At 42.4% G+C, this 22528-nt stretch overlaps 1 protein-coding gene across 6 annotated transcripts in view; it reads left to right on the top strand.

Moving 5' to 3' along the window:
* pclob (piccolo presynaptic cytomatrix protein b) overlaps positions 1-22528 on the top strand; it is a 197398-nt gene that overhangs the window by 23316 nt on the left and 151554 nt on the right. For all 6 annotated transcript variants that reach the window (XM_061969547.1, XM_061969548.1, XM_061969546.1 and 3 more), the window contains exon 3: positions 3365-4078. In XM_061969547.1, the coding sequence (XP_061825531.1) occupies positions 3365-4078 (714 nt within the window). The remainder of the gene's footprint in view (positions 1-3364; positions 4079-22528) is intronic.

Below are 22528 nucleotides of genomic sequence, written 5' to 3'. Positions count from 1 at the left end.
GTCATTCGATAGGAGCTCAGAGTAAAGCTGCTGCTCCTCCACATTGAGAGGAGATGGGGTGGGAGTGGAGGACTTCAAGTACCTCAGGGTCTTGTTCATGAGTGAAGAAATATCGTGGATTGACAAGCAGATCAGTGCGGCGCCTGGAGTCATGCGGACCCTGTATCGATCCGTCGTGGTGAAGAAAGAGCTGAGTCAGAAGGCAAAGCTCTCAATTTACCGGTCCATCTACGTGTCCTGTTTTCACCTATGGTCATGAGCTTTGGGTTTTGACTGCAAGGACAAGATCCCAAAATTAGTTTCCTCCGTCGGGTGGCGGGGCTCTCCCTTAGAGCTAGGGTGAGAAGCTCTGTCATTCGATAGGAGCTCAGAGTAAAGCTGCTGTTCCTCCACATCGAAAGGAGATGGGGTGGGAGTGGAGGACTTCAAGTACCTCGGGGTCTTGTTCATGAGTGAAGAAAGATCGTGGGTCGACAGGCGAATCGGTGCGGCGTCTGGAGTGATGCGCACCCTGTATCGATCCGTCGTGGTGAAGAAAAGAGCTGATCCAGAAGGCAAAGCTCTCAATTTACCGGTCCATCTACGTTCCTGTCCTCACCTATGGTCATGAGCTTTGGATTATGAACGAAAGGACAAGATCACAAAATGAGTTTCCTCCGTCGGGTGGCGGGGCTTTCCCTTAGAGATAGGGTGACAAGCTCTGTCATTCGGTAGGAGCTCAGAGTAAGCTCTCAATTTACTGGTCCATTTATGTTCCTGTCCTATGGTAATATGGTCATGAACTTTGGGTTATAACCGAAAGAAAAAAATCACAAGTACAAACGGACGGAATGAGTTTCCTCTGTCCGGTGGCGGGGCTCTCTCTTAGAGATAGGGTGAGAAGCGCTGTCATTCGATAGGAGCTCAGAGTAAAGCTGCTGCTCCTCCACATTGAGAGGAGATGGGGTGGGAGTGGAGGACTTCAAGTACCTCAGGGTCTTGTTCTTGAGTGAAGAAAGATCGTGGATCGACAGGCCTGGAGTGATGCGGACCCTGTATCAATCCGTCGTGGTGAAGAAAGAGCTGAGACGGAAGGCAAAGCTCTCAATTTACCGGTCCATCTACGTTTCCTGTTTTCACCTATGGTCATAAGCTTTGGGTTATGACCGAAAGGACAAACTCACGGGTACAAACGGACAAACTGAGTTTCCTCCGTCCGGTGGAGGGGCTCTCTCTTAGAGATAGGGTGAAAAGCTCTGTCATTCGGTAGAAGCTCAGAGTAAAGCTGATGCTCCTTCACATCAAGAGGAGATGGGGTGGGAGTGGAGGACTTCAAGTACCTCGGGGTCTTGTTCATGAGTGAAGAAAGATCGTGGATCGACAGGCGAATCGGTGCGGCGTCTGGAGTGATGCGCAACCTGTATCGATCCGTCGTGGTGAAGAAAGAGCTGAGTCGGAAGGCAAAGCTCTCAATTTACCGGTCCATCAACGTTTCCTGTTTTCACCTATGGTCATGAGCTTTGGGTTTTGACTGCAAGGACAAGATCACAAAATTAGTTTCCTCCGTCGGGTGGCGGGGCTCTCTTTTAGAGCTAGGGTGAGAAGTTCTGTCATTCGATAGGAGCTCGGAGTAAAGCTGCTGCTCTTCCCCATTGAAAAGAGATGGGGTGGAAGTGGAGGACTTCAAGTACCTCGGGGTCTTGTTCATGAGTGAAGAAAGATCGTGGATCGACAGGCGAATCGGTGCGGCGTTTGGGGTGATGCGGACCCTGTATCGATCCGTCGCGGTGAAGAAAGAGCTGAGCCGGAAGGCAAAGCTCTCAATTTACCGGTCCATCAACGTTTCCTGTTTTCACCTATGGTCATGAGCTTTGGGTTATGACCGAAAAGACAAAATTGCGGGTACAAACGGACAAAATGAGTTTCCTCCGTCCGGTGGCGGGGCTCTCCCTTAGAGATAGGTTGAGAAGCTCTGTCATTCGGTAGGAGCTCAGAGTAAAGCTGCTGCTCTTTCACATTGAGAGAAGATGAGGTGGGAGTGGAGGACTTCAAGTACCTCGGGGTCTTGTTCATGAGTGAAGAAAGATCGTGGATCGACAGGCGAATCGGTGCGACGTCTGGAGTGATGCGCACCCTGTATCGATCCGTCGTGGTGAAGAAAAGAGCTGATCCAGAAGGCGAAGCTCTCTATTTAGCGGTCCATCTACGTTCCTGTCCTCACCTATGGTCATGAGCTTTGGATTATGACCGAAAGGACAAGATCACAAAATGAGTTTCCTCCGTCGGGTGGCGGGGCTTTCCCTTAGAGATAGGGTGACAAGCTCTGTCATTCGGTAGGAGCTCAGAGTAAGCTCTCAATTTACTGGTCCATTTATGTTCCTGTCCTATGGTAATATGGTCATGAACTTTGGGTTATGACCGAAAGAACAAAATCACGAGTACAAACGGACGGAATGAGTTTCCTCTGTCCGGTGGCGGGGCTCTCTCTTAGAGATAGGGGGAGAAGCTGCGTCATTCGGTAGGAGCTCAGAGTAAAGCTGCTGCTCCTCCACATCGAGAGGTATTTTGGGGTGGGAGTGGAGGACTTCAAGTACGTCGGGGTCTTGTTCATGAGTGAAGAAAGATTGTGGATCGACAGGCGGTGTGGTGCGGCATCTGGAGTGATGCGGACCCTGTATCGATCCGTCATGATGAAGAAGGAGCTGAGCCAGAAGGCAAAGCTCTCAATTTACCGGTCCTTTTACGTCCCTGTTCTCACCTATGGTCATGAGCTTTGGGTCAGGACAATATCACAAAATGAGTTTCCTTCGTCGGGTGGCGGGGCTCTCTCTTAGAGATAGGGTAAGAAGCTTTGTCATCCGGTAGGAGCTTAGAGTAAAAGCTGCTGCTCCTCCACATCGAGAGGAGATGGGGTGGTTCGGGCATCTGTTCAAGATGCCCCCCTAACCCCTACCTGGGGAGATGTTTAGGGCACATCCAACCGGTAGGAAGCCACGGGGAAGACCCAGGATACGTTGGGGGGGGATGTGGGTGACTCTGTCTCTCAACTGTCCTGGGAACGCCTCGGGATTCCCTGGCAGAAACTGGACAATGTGGCTGGGGAGAGGGAAGTCTGGGCTTCTCTGCTCAGGCTGCTGTCCCCTTGACCCGACCTCTGATAAGCAGAAGAAGATGGATAGATGGACATGTATTTTGCGTGCAGTATGTATTTTTTTAATGTCAAACTGGAAAGAACTCATACATTTCGTAAGAAAAGATAAAGTACTTTATTAACGCATATTATTCCCAAGCCTTCTCGGGCTATAATAAATGATGTAGCAGGCCAGATCTGGCCCCCGGGCCTTGAGTTTGACGCATGGATGATATCTACTTCTCTTTTGTACAGGGATCCGAGTGGCTTTGTCTCACCTGCCAGATAAAGAGAGCTGAAGCACCAATGAAAAAGCCAACACCCTCCAAAATGCCATCATCGCCTGCTGCTCCTGTCAAAAAAGAGACGCCCGCATCAGCTTCACCCAGCAAGACCACACATTCTTCAGCAAAAGTGCCAGCCAAAAGTGAAGTTAAGGTCCAAGGGAGTCCAAAACATATTGGTACAGACTCTACGCAAAAGACTCCTCAGGAGACCCAGAGAGCGCCAGGTTCCCAGAAACCACATCCTTCAAGTACAAGAAGTGTGAGTCCTGCACCCCAGCAGGAGTCTGGGGGGTTGTTTGGCTTCAGTGCTTCTAAGCCAGCAGAGGAGTCGGTGACCGGGAAAATGTTTGGATTTGGTTCTTCCATATTCAGTTCTGCATCGACGCTGATGGCCTCCACGCCACCGGTTTCTCCTAAAATGCAACCCGCCAAGGAGAACAAACTACCGGAGCAGGAGAAGAAACTCCACCCCGAGCAGACCAGGGTTCCGTCAGCAGGACAGGCCAAAGTTGCAGAGGCAGCACCCTGCAATGTCCCGCAAAAAGGCCAATCTTTGTGTGCTATCTGTAAAACGGTCCTCAACGTGGGCTCCAAGGCCCCGCCCAACTACAGCAGCTGCACTGAATGCAGAAGCACTGTGTGCAATCAATGTGGATTTAACCCTCTGCCAAATGTTAAAGAGGTAAGACACACGTTGGAGAATAATACATTAAACAAGCAGAAACACACCAATAATCATTCAAAGCTGCTCTCAGTCACGGTTGGTGAAGTCGAGAGGTCGCTGGGGTTCGAGCGAGCTTGCCATCGTTCTGTTTCGATCATTGTCAGCTCAACGCCCCACCGATCCTTCCTCTTGTACCCCTTTTTCAGCGTCCCAGCGTGTTCATATATATATATATATATATATATATATATATATATATATATATATATATATATATATGCTTAATGGTTGTGTGAAGCTATTTATTGGCAAACAACTGTGTTTACTCTTTTTAAATCAAAATGACACAAGAAAGTACCCAAATGACCCTGATCAAAAGTTTACATACCCCAGTGACTTTGATCTGATAACATGGACAAAAGTTGACACAAACAGGTTTGAATGGCTAATCAAGGTTTCAATCCTCACCTGTGACTTGTTTGTTTGTAATTAATGTGTTTGTATAAAAGGTCAGTGAGTTTCTGGGCTTCTGACAGACCATTGCATCTTTCATCCAGTGCTGCACAGATGTTTCTGGATTCTGAGTCATGGGGAAGGCAAAATAATTGTCGAAGGATATGCGAGAAAAGGTAATTGAACTGCATAAAACAGGAAAGGGGTATAAAAAGATATCCAAAGAATTGGGAATGCCAATCAGCAGTGTTCAAACGCTGATTCATACCTGCCAACTACTCTGGTTTTCCCGTAATTAGTACGGTTTTCATCAACCTATTATGGGTTACGGTTGCAGTGATAAAAAATACGGTTTTTAATTAATTAAATTTTTTAAATTTTTTTTAAGTTTTATTCACGAAATCGCGTAACAACAATGACAATCGACACTGCTTCCCGTAACTTCCTATCGAGCCATTCCGAATGCCTTGCGCGAGGCTATTTATAGCACCGCTGCCAAGCACGAGGCACCTGTTGCCCATTGTTTCCAAACGAGCGAAGGATCATGGAATCAGCCGGAGAAAAATCGCAAACGAGTCTTAAACCGAAAAGAAAACTGCAGTCATTCCGTGAAGAATATTCAAAAGCCTATCCGGGAATAATTATCCGTTCCAAAAAGGGTGAAAACTATGCGAATTGCACCTTGTGCAGACAAGATTTTTCGATCAGACACAGAGGAATTTGCGATGTAAAAGACCACGTTGGGACAAAAAAACACAAGTCTAATGCCGTTGCTAAATTTGGATTTTAGCCACAAAAAGGTAATGACACCAATGTTATCTATTGGAATTGTTTAGTACTGTTATACTGTTAAAAGTGTTTATACTATTTATGCTTTCAAGTCCAAGTTGAAGAAATCTTGTTAAATGTTGACAGCATAACTACCAAAATACAGAAGTATGTCCTTAATATTTTTGCAGTGCTATTTCTGTTGAAAAGTTAAAATGATTACATTAGAGATGTGATGTGCCACTTTTCAAGTGTCTGATGGCTTAAATTAATTTTCATTAATTTTTCATATTTTGAATTCTTTTGAAAGGCTTACAAAAAAACTACATTTGAATTGTAATTCCATGCTATTGACAGGACTATTAATTTTAATGAAGTTAGCTTACCATGTTTACAGTATGATAATTGTGATAGAAATGTGAATTTTAGGCACAGAATATTTTTTACAATTGAACAAGGCAGTAGATTATACAAGCTTGGACAGAAAGTTAATAATGACACCAATTTTTTTTTTAATGGAATTGTTTAGTACTGTTTTACCATTTGTTTACTGTAAAAAGTGTTTATACTGTTTATACTTTCAATTAACAAATTGAAGTCTTGTGAAAGGTTGACAGGATAACTGGCATTAACTGTCAAAATAATTTCAAAAAATTGAAGTTAGCTTACAGAATAAACATGTCAATCAACCCATATGATTTTTGCTGTAATATTTTTGTTTTGAAAAGTCACTGTGACTGATAGAAAAGTGATGGTTTTAGCAACATTTTAACCTGTCTGAATGCTAATAATCATTTTGCGTCGGGGGGCGAAGGAACCCCCCACCAGGACTTTGTCCTGGACCTACCGGGGCCTGCGGCCCCTGGACCCTGGCTACTAGGTTTTTCTGATTTCAAAAGTTGGCAGGTATGCTGATTAAGAAGTGGAAAATGAGGGATTCAGGTAGACCAGCAAAGATTTCAGCCACAACTGCCAGGAAAATTGTTCGAGATGCAAAGAAAAATCCACAAATATCTTCAGCTGAAATACAGGACTCTCTGAAAAATTGTGGTGTGGCTGTTTCAAGATGCACAATAAGGAGGCACTTGAAGAAAAATGGGCTGCATGGTCGAGTCGCCAGAAGAAAGCCATCACTCCAAATTACTTTGTTCCAGAAGTTTTGAGGCTTGTCTCTGTGCTGTTTGGCGTAATGTAAGCGGGATTCTTTGTGACATTTGCGCAGAAATGGCTTTCTTCTGGCGACTCGACCATGCAGCCCATTTTTCTTCAAGTGCCTCCTTATTGTGCATCTTGAAACAGCCACACCACAATTTTTCAGATAGTCCTGTATTTCAGCTGAAGTTATTTGTGGATTTTTCTTTGCATCTCTAACAATTTTCCTGGCAGTTGTGGCTGAAATCTTTGCTGGTCTACCTGAATCCCTCATTTTCTACTTCTTAATCAGCGTTTGAACACTGCTGATTGGCATTCCCAATTCCTTGGATATCTTTTTATACCCCTTTCCTGTTTTATGCAGTTCAATTACCTTTTCTCGCAGATCCTTTGACAATTATTTTGCCTTCCCCGTGACTCAGAATCCAGAAACATCTGTGCAGCACTGGATGAAAGATGCAATGGTCTGTCAGAAGCCCAGAAACTCACTGACCTTTTATACACACACATTAATTACAAACAAACATGTCACAGGTGAGGATTGGAACCTTGATTAGCCATTCAAACCTGTTTGTGTCAACTTTTGTGCATGTTGTCAGATCAAAGTCACTGGGGTATGTAAACCTTTGATCAGGGTCATTTGGGTACTTTCTTGTGTCATTTTGATTCAAAACGAGTAAATACAGTTGTTTGCCAATAAATAGCTTCACACAACCATTAAGCATGAGTGGAAGAAAGGTTTTTGTGTTATCATTTATATTCTCTGAAGAATGGCCAAGAAATCATACATTCTCCCAGGGTATGTAAACTTATGAGCACGACTGTATATATATGTATCCATTGACCTAAATTTTAAATGTTTTATGTGTCATGCCTTTTGTTAAAAGCCTCTTTTTTAATAAGAAAAACGCAAATTATGTAATATATATATATATATATATATATATATATATATATATAGTGCCTTTAAGGTTTATTGGCGCTCTGTACTTCTCCCTACGTCCGTGTACCACTCCGTACAGCCATACTTGCCAACCTTGAGACCTCCGATTTCGGGAGGTGGGGGGGGGGGCGTGGTCGGGGTGGGGCGGGGCGTGGTTGGGGGCTGGGCTAAGAGGGGAGGAGTATATTTACAGCTAGAATTCACCAAGTCAAGTATTTCATACATACATATATATATATATATATATATATACATATATACATATATATATATATATATATATATATATATATATATAAGAAATACTTGACTTTCAGTGAATTCTAGCTGTATATATATATTTATTTTATTATATATATATATATATATATATATATATATATATATATACATACAATACATATATATATATATATATATATATATATATATATATATATATATATATATATATATATATATATATATATATATATATATATATATAATAAAAGAAATACTTGAATTTCAGTGTTCATTTATTTACACATATACACACACATAACACTCATCTACTCATTGTTGAGTTAAGGGTTGAATTGTCCATCCTTGTTCTATTCTCTGTCACTATTTTTCTAACCATGCTGAACACCCTTTCGCAGGTACCCAGAAAGGTTTCGAGTACCACCAAAAAAACTGAATCTCTGAAGACAGTATAAAAATCTGTGTTAAAGGTGTACAAATACTGTTTGTATAATAAGCATGTTATTTTTTTTTACAAATGAAGGTTAAGAGTTCAGTACTAAAAAAAAAAAAAAAGAATGTGGCTTAAGTACAGTTTTTTAATTGAGCTGCTGCATTTTTTGGTTGGGTTGTTTATTTATTTTGAGTAACTTGTATACATTTCTAAAAGGGGAATAATGTAATAGAGTTATCTATGTTTGTCTGTTGCCATCTCCTGGTGAATGTTGGCTATAGCGTACTGGGGTTACTTTTTGGTTGGCCAACGATTTACGTGGTGTTGCGCACCTGACGTCACTCACGTCCGCATGGAGCTGGAGGGGGCGTGGCTTCCAGCTCCGCCTGAATTTCGGGAGATTTTCGGGAGAAAATTTGCCCCGGGAGGTTTTCGGGAGAGGCGCTGAATTTCAGGAGTCTCCCGGAAAATCCGGGAAGGTTGGCAAGTATGCGTACAGCGGTGTTTTAAAAAGTCATACATTTTACTTTTTGAAACTGATACCGATCACTTACGATATTACATTTTGAAGCATTTATCGCCCGATAATATCGGCAGTCCGATATTATCGGACATCTCTAATATTAATCATGAAATACTGTTACTAAATTACAGATATGCTAATAAAATCTGTAATGAAATATTTTGCAGACAGAACGTTACAAGAATGTACACATGATCCCATGCTTACATCTCATGGTGCAACATGTGAATGTTTTAAGGGGAACTAAATGTGATCTCTGACCGAGGTACAAATTATTTCCAAAACAGGACCCCCGCCAAGACGTACAATACTAGTACAATGATTTTTTTTTTCTTAATTTCCATTATAAGTTGGCCAAAGCACCCACCGTATTTTTCGGACTATAAGGCATACTTAAAAATGGACAGTGCGCCTTATAACCTGGTGCGCCTAATGTACGGAATAATTCTGGTTGGGCTTACTGACTGAAGTGGCGTAAAACACTGAAAGTGATTGTTCCTATAACCCCTTTGTTTCAAATGTTTGTTCCACTTGTGGCGCGGGCATCTTGTCTGACTCACACCATATACACAGCCTTCCTTGTCACGAATTCTTCCTTTTCCCGCTATCCATCCACTAATTCAAACTGATCCAGCAGCGCAATTGAAGATTGTTTTATTTACAAAAATCAAGTAACAGAATACTCGGGAAACAAAATAAATGTTAGCCTATATAAAGCTGAGGTCTACAGACAGGTGAGGTCAAAGACGGTATGCTGGTGCCCGACTGCCAATCACGCGCCCAGCACGCTCCTGCCCCTTATAGGCTTGCGTGGGAACTTTTCACCACCTGCAAAGGGTTCACACTGACATACACACATCAATCACTCAAAATAATAAAATAAACATAGATTCAAGTATGGCTCTCTATTTGGCTCCTACACACCGGCCCCTGATTGATCTATACAGACTCAATCACATACATTAATTTAATGAAAAAAAGGAGCCTATTCCATAATAAACAAACAAAAGGCAAAGCCTTGAGAGAAAATAAAGTATATACATTACGCCCCTTGTGCGTGTCTTGTGGTCTGGTCTCCATGACTGACGAGTCAGCTCTCAGCCTCCAGGATGCGGCACAGCTTGGTGATAGGCATTTCGATGACTGAAGTCTTTGTTTGGAGCTTGACTGACCGGACCAGGCCTCCTCCATCTGGCCGAGTCTCCAGTACTCTGCCCAATGGCCAGGAGCCCCGTGGGGCTGTGGGGTCGACCACCAGGACCACATCTCCTGGCTGCAGGTTGTTCCTCACTTGGGTCCATTTCTGTCTTTCCTGCAGAAGCGCCAGGTACTCCCTTGTCCATCTGTGCCAAAAAAGGTCAGCCATATACTGGACCTGTTTCCAGCGGCGCCTGGCGTAGAGATCCTTTTTCTCGAAGGTGCCGGGGGGAATGATGGGTTGAGTTTTTAGAAGGAGAATGTGGTTTGCGGTCAGCGGCTCTAAGTCCTGTGGATCTTGGGAGACTGTGGAGAGGGTACGACTGTTGACGATTCTCTCTTGGGGTAAACGTGCCATTGCTCTAAGGTGCTTTTTCCAATTTGAAAAGGTGGAAAGCAGCTGGCTTGTGGGGGGTTCAGTGTTTACCACTGTAGTGAAGACAGTAGTGTTCTTTCTGACTTCTGGGTGATCCTGTAACACTGACTTGGAGTCCAATGCTTCCTGTGCAGGCCAGCTTTCCTCTGCTTTCCATAAGAAGTCAGGGGCATGTATCCATCTCCTTTGCTGCATGAATCTGCCAGTACTCCGTCCTCTGGAGGCATCATCAGCTGTATTGTCCTTACTGCCCACATACCTCCATTGAGACAGCTTTGTTTTGAGGGTCACACCTTTGTAGGTGGCTGCACAGTCAAAGACCATCCTGAGTTTCTTCTTTTTGGGGTGGTACAATCTGTGGTGTGGTAGGTACCAAACTTTAGTCTGGCTGAGCTCCTCCTCTGGCACCTCCTCAGCATAGTTGCTTTCCAGAATGTTATTGAGAGATGCAACACACTTCTGTTTGGGTTGCTGGTTCCTTTCCATTTTTCTTTTCAGGCTTTGGAGGCGCTGTTTGGCACTTGGGCGATTGTTGGGCAGGTTGACCGTGGGCTTTCTGAAAGGTAATTTCAGGTTGTAGTGTACGTCCTGTAGCACTGCCTCATTGGCTATCTCTAAAAACTGTTTGTCTTCTACTGACAGCTCAGTCTTTTCCTCTGACACTACTTCACTGAATTCCAGGTTATACTGGGAAATTAGAAGCTCCTCCAGATTTGCAACTGAAATACTGTTCACAGTTGCACTCACTGCCTCACTATTCCGACCTCTAATTGGCCCGTTAACCACCCATCCCAATAGCGTTCTCACTGCATATGGACCCCCACCATGGCTATTTATAACCTCCCATGGCTCTAACAGTTTTGGAGCATTTGTGCCTATCAACAGCTCCACCTTTGAACTGATGCTCGGGAGTATAATGTTGTCTAAATATGGCCATGGTGCTATGTCTTCCTGTTTGGGGATGCTGCTTGTGGTGACTGGCATTTCTTTCTGTGTGAAGACAACAGGAAGAGGTAGGAAATGATTGTTGTCCAGTGCAGACACTTCTAGCCCAGCTACCATGTGAGTTGAGACAGACTTTTTCTGATTTATGGTCCTTAGTAGGATGTGGGTCTTTACTCCCTTTACGTTCAACTGGGACATGAGCTGTTCAGAACAGAAGCTAGCGGAGGATCCAGGGTCAAGGAGAGCATAAACTGAGAGGACTTGGCTGCCCTTCCCTGCCTTAACTTTGACTGGGACAATGGACAGAACACTCTCTTTGTCCCCGGCCCCTATATGGCCACATAGCTCTGTTCCTGCACTGCTTACATCTCTAGAGGGCGTTTCTATCTCTTTTGATACCTTGTCTTTCCTGTCATAATGTAAGACACTTGGGTGAGATTTTTTACACATGCTACATGTGTGACGACTTGGACAAACAGAACTCATGTGCCCTATTGAAAGACAGGCAAAGCATATGCCCTGGCTCTTTAGGAAACTAAGCTTGTCTCTGTGCTGCTTCTTAATGAACAGTCTACACAACTCTAGTGGGTGTTTGTTTTTACAAAGTGGACAAATGGGCTCTGACTCAGACTCTGGCTTGGACTCCATTGGGCTAATAGTAATACTCGTAGCAAAACTACTACCAGCTAACTTTGAGTGTTGTGGCTTTACAGAGGGTCTAGCGCTAGCCTTTCCTATGCTGGCTGACTGCTCCTGTACCCTTAGCTCTCCAAAGACTGGATGGGCTGCCACACGAGCTTGCTTTTCTATAAAGCTAACCAGGTCTAAAACCCTCACCCTGCGGTTGTGCTCTTCCTGCTGCTCATAGGCTTTGTTGCGCCATTTCTCCTTCAGCTTGAAGGGCAACTTAAACGCAATGTTTTTCATATTGGCCACTGTGTCCAGTTCGTCCATGTACTCCGTCTCCTCCATGGCATTACAGCAGCTCCTGAGGAACATGGCGTACTCCTGCAAAGATTTGGAATCCTCTGCCCTGATTTGAGGCCAGGTCTGGACCTTATCGAGATAAGCACAGGCAATTTTAAAGTCATGACCAAAGTTCTCTTTTAACAACCTTTTGGCTTTCTGGTAGCCTCTATCTGGTGACATATATTCACAACTTTTGACTAGCTTTTGAGCATGGCCTTTTGTGTACTGGATGAGAAACTGCAACCTGTCCCTGTCATTGTCAGTTTTACTTTCGACCATGTGTTCAAAGGAATGGATGAATGACTTGTACTCCAAGATTTGTCCATCAAAGAGGGGAACACTTCCTTGTGGGAGAGTGGACAGAAGCTGCTGTTTCACAAGAATTTTTGTCAGTTCATTTTGGGCTTCCAGAATTTTGATCAGCTGATTGTTCTGTGTTGAGCTGGGGATGGCTTGTTGAGGTTGGAACTGGAAACTGGCAGGCACAGCTTGGTGAACGGGGGCCTGCTGGGGATAGAGACCGGCAGGCTGACCTGGGGCCTGCAGAGGTAGAACTGGGACCTGCTGCAGTTGAGTTGGGGCCTGCTGAGGTTGGGGTTGGAGTTGGAGGCTGGCATGCTGAATTGGGGCCTGTTGAGGTTTGAAGCTGGCAGGTGGAACTTGGGGTATAGATGCATCGAACAGAGTAGTGGGGAACTGCATCTGAACTCCTTCCTTGGGCCTAACCACTGGGCCTCCCACAGGTGAACCACACCCTGATGGATCAAATGCTACCCCTGTAACCACTGCTCTCTGATCTGCACCATGCACCACTAAACCTTCTACTTCCCTCAAGTAGTTAATTTTAGCATTAGCCGCCTCTATTTCTGTTTTCAACTCCAAAGCCTCTCTTTTTTTCCTGCACATTAACTCCTGTTCTTCAATACCATGCTTTTCCTGCAACCTTGCTGCCCTGGCTGTCAAAGCAGCCTTCTCCACCTCCACTCTAATCCGCAATGATGAAGAGGAATTATTGGATGACCGTCCTGAACTGGAGGACTTGACTGATGCCTCCCTGCTTGACACTATGCCTGGGTGACCAGTTAGTTCATGCCTATATAGGCTGTCCGCCGCTTCTAAATTGTCCTTAAAATGACCAGTTAATAAATCATTGTCTTTAAATATAGCAATGTCCTCAGGTGGAGGAGCACAGGTGTGGGTTGAGGGGTTTTCAAGATCTGATATCCATCGGGACACCTCAGCTTCAAAGGCATCTATAAGAGCAATTTTAGGCTGATACCATGTTTGGTCATCATCCCTTCGCTCGTCTGGCTCTAAACCTTCAGAATATGATCTGTGCAGAGATTTAAACTCCATTAGGAATTCACTAAACTTGCTCATATTTATTTTCACTTCTTTTAAAGCCTTTGCATCCACCATCAAATTGCGCACAATGTTCATTCGCCTTGTTATGTGTGACATTTTGCCTATTCTGGCGGCGCGCACACGAGAAGCCTCCTGCGCAATTGACGTCATTTCCTCTCCTTCGGCTGAATTATTAGCTGACATTTTCCTCTTTTAATCAACAAAAATCCTTCACTTGGTGCATCAAAAAACATTTACACTTCCAAGCGAATATAAAAGGTTTCAATAACAGTCTTTATCCTTTTGGGGAATTAAATGTCCGTTCACGGGCCGTCGGGCGCGCGCACGCGCAAGCCCGTCACCAAATGTTTGTAATGCAACCTTTAAAAATCATTACGCGGTGATCGCGGTCCCAAAAATAAACTTTTCTTGCATGATAATGTCCAGAAAAACTCACTTTATATTACTATAGAGTCCTTTTAACGAATGAGTTTGATGGTTTATCACAAACCTTAAATGAAAGAAGTCCTTTGTTCTTCTGCACCAAGCATGCGCTTTTGGCCTTTCTTCCTGTTTGGTGCGCAATCCTGTCGGCTGTACTTCCACAGCACGTCTTTGACAACTTGAAGTGGCGTAAAACACTGAAAGTGATTGTTCCTATAACCCCTTTGTTTCAAATGTTTGTTCCACTTGTGGCGCGGGCATCTTGTCTGACTCACACCATATACACAGCCTTCCTTGTCACGAATTCTTCCTTTTCCCGCTATCCATCCACTAATTCAAACTGATCCAGCAGCGCAATTGAAGATTGTTTTATTTACAAAAATCAAGTAACAGAATACTCGGGAAACAAAATAAATGTTAGCCTATATAAAGCTGAGGTCTACAGACAGGTGAGGTCAAAGACGGTATGCTGGTGCCCGACTGCCAATCACGCGCCCAGCACGCTCCTGCCCCTTATAGGCTTGCGTGGGAACTTTTCACCACCTGCAAAGGGTTCACACTGACATACACACATCAATCACTCAAAATAATAAAATAAACATAGATTCAAGTATGGCTCTCTATTTGGCTCCTACACTGACCTTGAAGCAATTTTATTTTGTACATGGTGTAATGATAAGTTTGATCAGTAGATGGCAGTCACACATAAGTAATATGTGTAGACTGCAAGATGACGCCAGTAAACAACACCAAAACTTTAAATGTTCCATTGAGAATATAGAACATTACACACGGCGCTCAAAAATCGGTGAAAATGGTTTTAGTAGGACTTCGGTAAGCTATGAAGCCACACCGCTTGATGGATTGGCGGCGCATTGAATTATTATGGTGTGTATAAGGACCACAAAATGGTACCTATTAGCAGACATATTACCTGGCGTTTTGTTTCACAATATTGTACAAAACCAAATGTTCTTACTTTCTAGTACCTGCTGATGTTAAAGTTAAAGTACACAAACTAGGTGTGGTGAAATTACTCTCTGCGTTTGACCCATCCCCTTGTTCCACCCCCTGGGAGGTGAGGGGAGCAGTGAGCAGCAGCGGTGGCCGCGCTCGGGAATCATTTTGGTGATTTAACCCCCAATTCCAACCCTTGATGCTGAGTGCCAAGCAGGGAGGTAATGGCTCCCATTTTTATAGTCTTTGGTATGACTCGTGTATTTGGGATCTGCATAAGTACTGAAAATGTGCGCGCTTCCGCCACTGTAGTCCGTAGTCGATAAGCTTCTTCTTTTTCTCGACCTTCTTGTTATTGGACATTCATCCTCCGCTGTTGCCATTTCTAATATAAAGTAGTGTAAAGTTCTTACTTATATCTGTCAGTAAACGCGCCATGAAAGCACTAAAACATACCGGTGTAGTGAGTTTACATTATTCACCCAAGGAACTTTAGTTATTAGAGAGTTACGGTCGGACGGTTTTTCCACGGGACACATTTCGGGCGTTGTTGTTGCACTAGTGAGCCACGGATGAGGAGATGCTGCTCCGTTATTGATAGAAGTAAAGCATACTTGCCAACCCTCCCGAATTTTCCGGGAGACTCCCGAAATTCAGCGCCTCTCCCGAAAACCTCCCGGGACAAATATTCTCCTGAAAATCTCCCGATTTTCAGCCGGAGCTGGAGGCCACGCCCCCACAAGAACCAAATCATCCATACTAGAGATAAATTGTATTATTATGTTTATCTTACCTAAAAATAAATATATTTACTATTTAAAAAAAACAAAAACGAAATACATTTTTACTATATTTTGCTAAAAACATCAAAATTAATTGTATTTTTATTTGTATTTTTTCTGACTCCTTATCCAGCCATAGAATTATACATTAAAATAAACATATTTGAAATAATTAATTTTAAATGATCATAATTCATTTAAAATGACCATATTTAATTATTAAAATAATTGTTTGTTAATCAACAATTTTAGCATTTTATTCATTACATTTTGAAACTCTCAGAAGCCAAGTTATGTTATATTCCTTAAGATTTATTTATGCAAGTTTGAAGTATCAATGATCTAAACACAGTTTTGTTTGCATATTTTCAGGATGTAGATATATATATATATATATATATATATATATTTATGTATGAAATACTTGACTTGGTGAGTTCTAGCTGTCAATATACTCCTCCCCTCTTAACCACGCCCCCAACCACGCCCCGCCCCCCACCTCCCGAAATCGGAGGTCTCAAGGTTGGCAAGTATGAAGTAAAGTCTGAATGTCATTAAAACAGTTAGCTCCATCTTTTGACACTTCTTCCACTCCCGTCCTTGCACGCTACACCGCTACAACAAAGATGACGGGGAGAAGACGCTGTCGAAGTGGAGGCACGTAAAAAAGACAAAAAAAACACAAAACGCTGCATCCTGAAGCGACTGTCAGAAAGCGACTTGAAGATGATGTGTAAAACATCATCTATGCAACATTTTGACCAAAGAACCACCATCACATGTTATGTAGACCACAAGGAAGTCTTTTACATTTAGAAAAAAAAAATAAAAAATATGACCCCTTTAATGCGCCTTATAATCCGGTGCGTCTTTTGTATGAAAAAAAAAACCTGAATAGACCCGCTCATCGGCAGTGCGCCTTTTAATCTGGTGCACCCTATGGTCAGAAAAATACGGTATATATTATGGAAATGACTGTTGTCATTTGATTATAACAGCAAGATTGTTTACCTATTGTGATGTCAGGTTTGGGACAGGTGTGCTGCAGGTGTGGCCACGGTGTGCACGTCTGATGTTGCTCACTGAACGCTCGGGGAGTTTGTGCGTTTGCTCGGACATGAAAAATGAGGCGGAACATTGTCTGTGCACATCATCAAGAGGCAGCCGTGGTTGACAACCGTCAACTCAAGTCATTCCACCAAACAAATGTACAAACCCCGTTTCCATTTGAGTTGGGAAATTGTGTTAGATGTAAATATAAACGGAATACAATGATTTGCAAATCCTTTTCAACCCATATTCAGTTGAATATGCTACAAAGACAACATATTTGATGTTCAAACTGATAAACATTTTTTTTTTTGCAAATAATCATTAACTTTAGAATTTGATGCCAGCAACACGTGACAAATAAGTAGGGAAAGGTGGCAATAAAGACTGATAAAGTTGAGGAATGCTCATCAAACACTTATTTGGAACATCCCACAGGTGTGCAGGCTAATTGGGAACAGGTGGGTGCCATGATTGGGTATAAAAGTAGATTCCATGAAATGCTCAGTCATTCACAAACAAGGATGGGGCGAGGGTCACCACTTTGTCAACAAATGCGTGAGCAAATTGTTGAACAGTTTAAGAAAAACCTTTCTCAACCAGCTATTGCAAGGAATTTAGGGATTTCACCATCTACGGTCCGTAATATCATCAAAGGGTTCAGAGAATCTGGAGAAATCACTGCACGTAAGCAGCTAAGCCCGTGACCTTCGATCCCTCAGGCTGTACTGCATCAACAAGCGACATCAGTGTGTAAAGGATATCACCACATGGGCTCAGGAACACTTCAGAAACCCACTGTCAGTAACTACAGTTGGTCGCTACATCTGTAAGTGCAAGTTAAAACTCTCCTATGCAAGGCGAAAACCGTTTATCAACAACACCCAGAAACGCCGTCAGCTTCGCTGGGCCTGAGCTCATCTAAGATGGACTGATACAAAGTGGAAAAGTGTTCTGTGGTCTGACGAGTCCTCATTTCAAATTGTTTTTTGGAAACTGTGGACGTCGTGTTCTCCGGACCAAAGAGGAAAAGACCCATCCGGATTGTTAAAGGCGCAAAGTGTAAAAGCCAGCATGTGTGATGGTATGGGGGTGTATTAGTGCCCAAGACATGGGTAACTTACACATCTGTGAAGGCGCCATTAATGCTGAAAGGTACATACAGGTTTTGGAGCAACATATGTTGCCATCCAAGCAACGCTACCATGGACGCCCCTGCTTATTTCAGCAAGACAATGCCAAGCCACGTGTTACACCAACGTGGCTTCATAGTAAAAGAGTGCGGGTACTAGACTGGCCTGCCTGTAGTCCAGACCTGTCTCCCATTGAAAATGTGTGGCGCATTATGAAGCCTAAAATACCACAACGGAGACCCCCGGACTGTTGAACAACTTAAGCTGTACATCAAGCAAGAATGGGAAAGAATTCCACCTGAGAAGCTTTAAAAACGTGTCTCCTCAGTTCCCAAACGTTTACTGAGTGTTGTTAAAAGGAAAGGCCATGTAACACAGTGGTGAACATGCCCTTTCCCAACTACTTTGGCACGTGTTGCAGCCATGAAATTCTAAGTAAATTATTATTTGAGTTTGTACATCAAATATGTTGTCTTTGTAGCATATTCAACTGAATATGGGTTGGAAAATGATTTGCAAATCATTGTATTCCGTTTATATTTACATCTAGCACAATTTCCCAACTCATATGGAAACGGGGTTTGTAAATGTATGCTTCTTTTTGAAGAGACATTGATGAAGGCAGATTACTCGCAAACAAAAAGCATTATAATGTGATTATTCTGTGGATTTTACAGGTTACCAACAATGAAATTCAATCTTTAAAATGAAACTTGACTGACATCATAAGGTCTGTCTGAAAAAAACGGACAGCAGATGTGCTAAAAATACACATCCACGCCTCTCAGGCTGGGACTACAGGCACTGAAGTAAATGGATAAGGCATCTTACTGGCAGTCTGAAGCACAAAAGACTTGACACTCAGTTCTGCAGTTCAATGCACAATGTGCAGTTTGCAAGGACAGCCTTGCCAACGACACCCTGAAGCTTTTGCTTTTACTGTCGAGCACTTTTATTCAGTGGTGAGAAATACTCAATGCAACGTTGAATATATTAAATGCCATTGAACTTGAATAAAGATGACATATCCAATAAGTTTCAACAGGTCAATTGCTCTCCAAATACTGTATTTCAAATATTTATCATTTAACTTTGTATTGTTTTTACCATGCAGTTCAGTTCACATTTTATTACCACACAATGTTGCCAAATCGATGATGAAGTAAAGCTTTTTTCCCATTTTCACACTGCATTGACTGAAATCTAATAAATATCTGAAATCATGTTATGGTTATTGTTATATTATATATTATTGTTGTTGTAATGTTTCAAAAGTAATAGGTTAACTAAAAAACAACAACAATGTGCTTATTTTAAAACAGATTAAAAAAAACAGAATAAATCAATTCAAATGGTCAAAAGGTTTTAAACAAGTGAATTGCCATTTTGTCGGCAGACTTTTTTTGCTTATTTCAAGAAGTAAATCTGCGATTACAATAAATGTTACTTAAAAGGAAACCTAAGATGATTCTAACCTACAAACCCCGTTTCCATATGAGTTGGGAAATTGTGTTCGATGTAAATATAAACGGAATACAATGATTAGCAAATCATTTTCAAACCATATTCAATTGAATGCACTACAAAGACAAGATATTTGATGTTCAAACTCATTAACGTTATTTTTTTTTGCAAATAATAATTAACTTAGAATTTCATGGCTGCAACACGTGCCAAAGTAGTTGGGAAAGGGCATGTTCACCACTGTGTTACATGGCCTTTCCTTTTAACAACACTCAATAAACGTTTGGGAACTGAGGAGACACATTTTTTAAGCTTCTCAGGTGGAATTATTTCCCATTCTTGCTTGATGTACAGCTTAAGTTGTTCAACAGTCCGGGGGTCTCCGTTGTGCTATTTTAGGCTTCATAATGCGCCACACATTTTCAATGGGAGACAGGTCTGGACTACAGGCAGGCCAGTCTAGTACCCGCACTCTTTTACTATGAAGCCACGCTGAAATAAGCAGGGGCGTCCATGGTAACGTTGCTTGGATGGCAACATATGCTGCTCCAAAACCTGTATGTACCTTTCAGCATTAATGGCGCCTTCACAGATGTGTAAGTTACCCATGTCTTGGGCACTAATACACCCCCATACCATCACAGATGCTGACTTTTCAACTTTGCACCTATAACAATCCGGATGGATCTTTTCCTCTTTGGTCCGGAGGACACGACGTCCACAGTTTCCAAAAACAATTTGAAATGTGGACTCGTCAGACCACAGAACACTTTTCCACTTTGTATCAGTCCATCTTAGATGAGCTCAGGCCCAACGAAGCCGACGGCGTTTTTGGGTGTTGTTGATAAACGGTTTTCGCCTTGCATAGGAGAGTTTTAACTTGCACTTACAGATGTAGCGACCAACTGTAATTACTGACAGTGGGTTTCTGAAGTGTTCCTGAGCCCATGTGGTGATATCCTTTACACTGATGTCGCTTGTTGATGCAGTACAGCCTGAGGGATCAAAGGTCACGGGCTTAGCTGCTTACGTGCAGTGATTTCTCCAGATTCTCTGAACCCTTTGATGATATTACGGACCGTAGATGGTGAAATCCCTAAATTCCTTGCAATAGCTGGTTGAGAAAGGTTTTTCTTAAACTGTTCAACAATTTGCTCACGCATTTGTGGACAAAGTGGTGACCCTCGCCCCATCCTTGTTTGTGAATGACTGAGCATTTCATGGAATCTACTTTTATACCCAATCATGGCACCCACCTGTTCCTAATTAGCCTGCACACCTGTGGGATGTTCCAAATAAGTGTTTGATGAGCATTCCTCAACTTTATCAGTATTTATTGCCACCTTTCCCAACTTCTTTGTCACGTGTTGCTGGCATCAAATTCTAAAGTTAATGATTATTTGCAAAAAAAAAAAAGTTTATCAGTTTGAACATCAAATGTTGTCTTTGTAGCATATTCAACTGAATATGGGTTGAAAATGATTTGCAAATCATTGTATTCCGTTTATATTTACATCTAACACAATTTCCCAACTCATATGGAAACAGGATTTGTATCTTTTGAAAATGTACACTGCTGAACACATATCTTGAAGACGAACATCACCCATAATAATTTTTCAGACAGGTTCCAAAATAATCCTAATATAGATTCAACGACCACACTCTCAATTTGCATTAAACAAGTCTGCATTTGGCAGCATTTAGTCGGTTATATTGTGCAAATGCCCACATAAGTACGTCCATAAATGGCCTACTGTTCAAAAAATAAGCGTGCAAACTCACACCCAAATCCACGAACCTTATGATTTGATGCTTGGGTACCAACATTGCATCTAACATTGCAACAACATTTATAAGTCAGAACAGAGGACAATCATCATAGGTCCACTATGATATAAGCAAATTGATGTCAACATGTAGGAAATATGTTTTGTTTTTTATCTTGATTTCAGGATAATTAGTATCTTATAGATTTCAGTTTTTGCAATACTGGGTTATTATGGTACGCTTTGCAGTGACGTGCGGTGAGGTTGATGGCTGGTGAGGCACTGACTTCATCACAGTCAGATTTACAAACATATGAACCCTAAAGAGTATCTTATTCACCATTTGATTGGCAGCAGTTAACGGGTTATGTTTAAAAGCTCATACCAGCATTCTTCCCTGCTTGGCACTCAGCATCAAGGCTTGGAATTGGGGGTTAAATCACCAAAAATGATTCCCAGGCGCGGCGCCGCTGCTGCCCACTGCTCCCCTCACCTCCCAGGGGGTGATCAAGGGGATGGGTCAAATGCAGAGGACAAATTTCATTACACCTAGTGTGTGTGTGACAATCATTGGTACTTTAACTTAACTTTAACTTTACACATACAAACTGTAGCACACAAAAAAGCACATTTAATAAAAAAAACGTTATTATGGTCTTACCTTTACTTAGAAATTAAGTCCATGCGCCGCAACTAAAGCCCTCACTTAAACTTTCCACGTGCAAGATTGAATCTATTTAAAAAAGTGTAACCGAGGGTTTATAAATGTCGCCTATACTGTATGAAACTACAAAATAACAAACACGGAGGCTCCAGTTTACACGAGGACCACTTTATTTACGTTCTTTCAAAAACCTCCGCAACGTGACATCACTTCCGCTCTTAGCGCCTTCAAAATAAGAGCTCAAGGCATATACTGTATAACAGCGCATAACAGGAACTTAACATCACAAAGAGGAAAGCCCATGAAAATAGGTTACAAAAGTTATTTAATAAGAAGCCAAAAAGTGCAAAAACAATAATGTTCGTGTTGGAGGAGTTGTGAATTAGGTACACCTGCAGTCTGCAGGTGTATCTAATGTTGTGTCCCTGCAATCATTCACAACTCCTCCAACACCAACATTATTGTTTTTGCACTTTTTGGCTTCTTATGAAATAATTTTTTTAAATAGATTCAATCTTGCACGTGGAAAGTTTAAGTGTGGGCTTTAGTTGATATAACAATTCTACGGCGGGGGTGCAGGAGGCGAGCCTCAGCCAGTGCGTCTTTTGCAGCCGTTTTATGATTGCTCAGCACAAGAAATACGTTACACACATACAGTTGTTGACAAAGTACACTGTACATTATATACCTCAGCTAACTAAACTATGGAAATGTATAATATAGTTCATATAGCAATACGGTCTCACTGCACAGCAGGCCAGCAGTTAGCCGAGTCATTGCGCAATCCATGTTGAGGCACTGAGTGACGTGCCTCAACTGGCTGCTGTTCACCGCACCGTCTCTTCTCAGTATTTGAACG

The sequence above is a fragment of the Nerophis lumbriciformis genome, linkage group LG10, assembly GCF_033978685.3.
Source record: "Nerophis lumbriciformis linkage group LG10, RoL_Nlum_v2.1, whole genome shotgun sequence".
NCBI classification, from domain to species: Eukaryota; Metazoa; Chordata; class Actinopteri; order Syngnathiformes; family Syngnathidae; genus Nerophis; species Nerophis lumbriciformis.
This window is presented reverse-complemented; position numbering and strand designations above follow the sequence as displayed.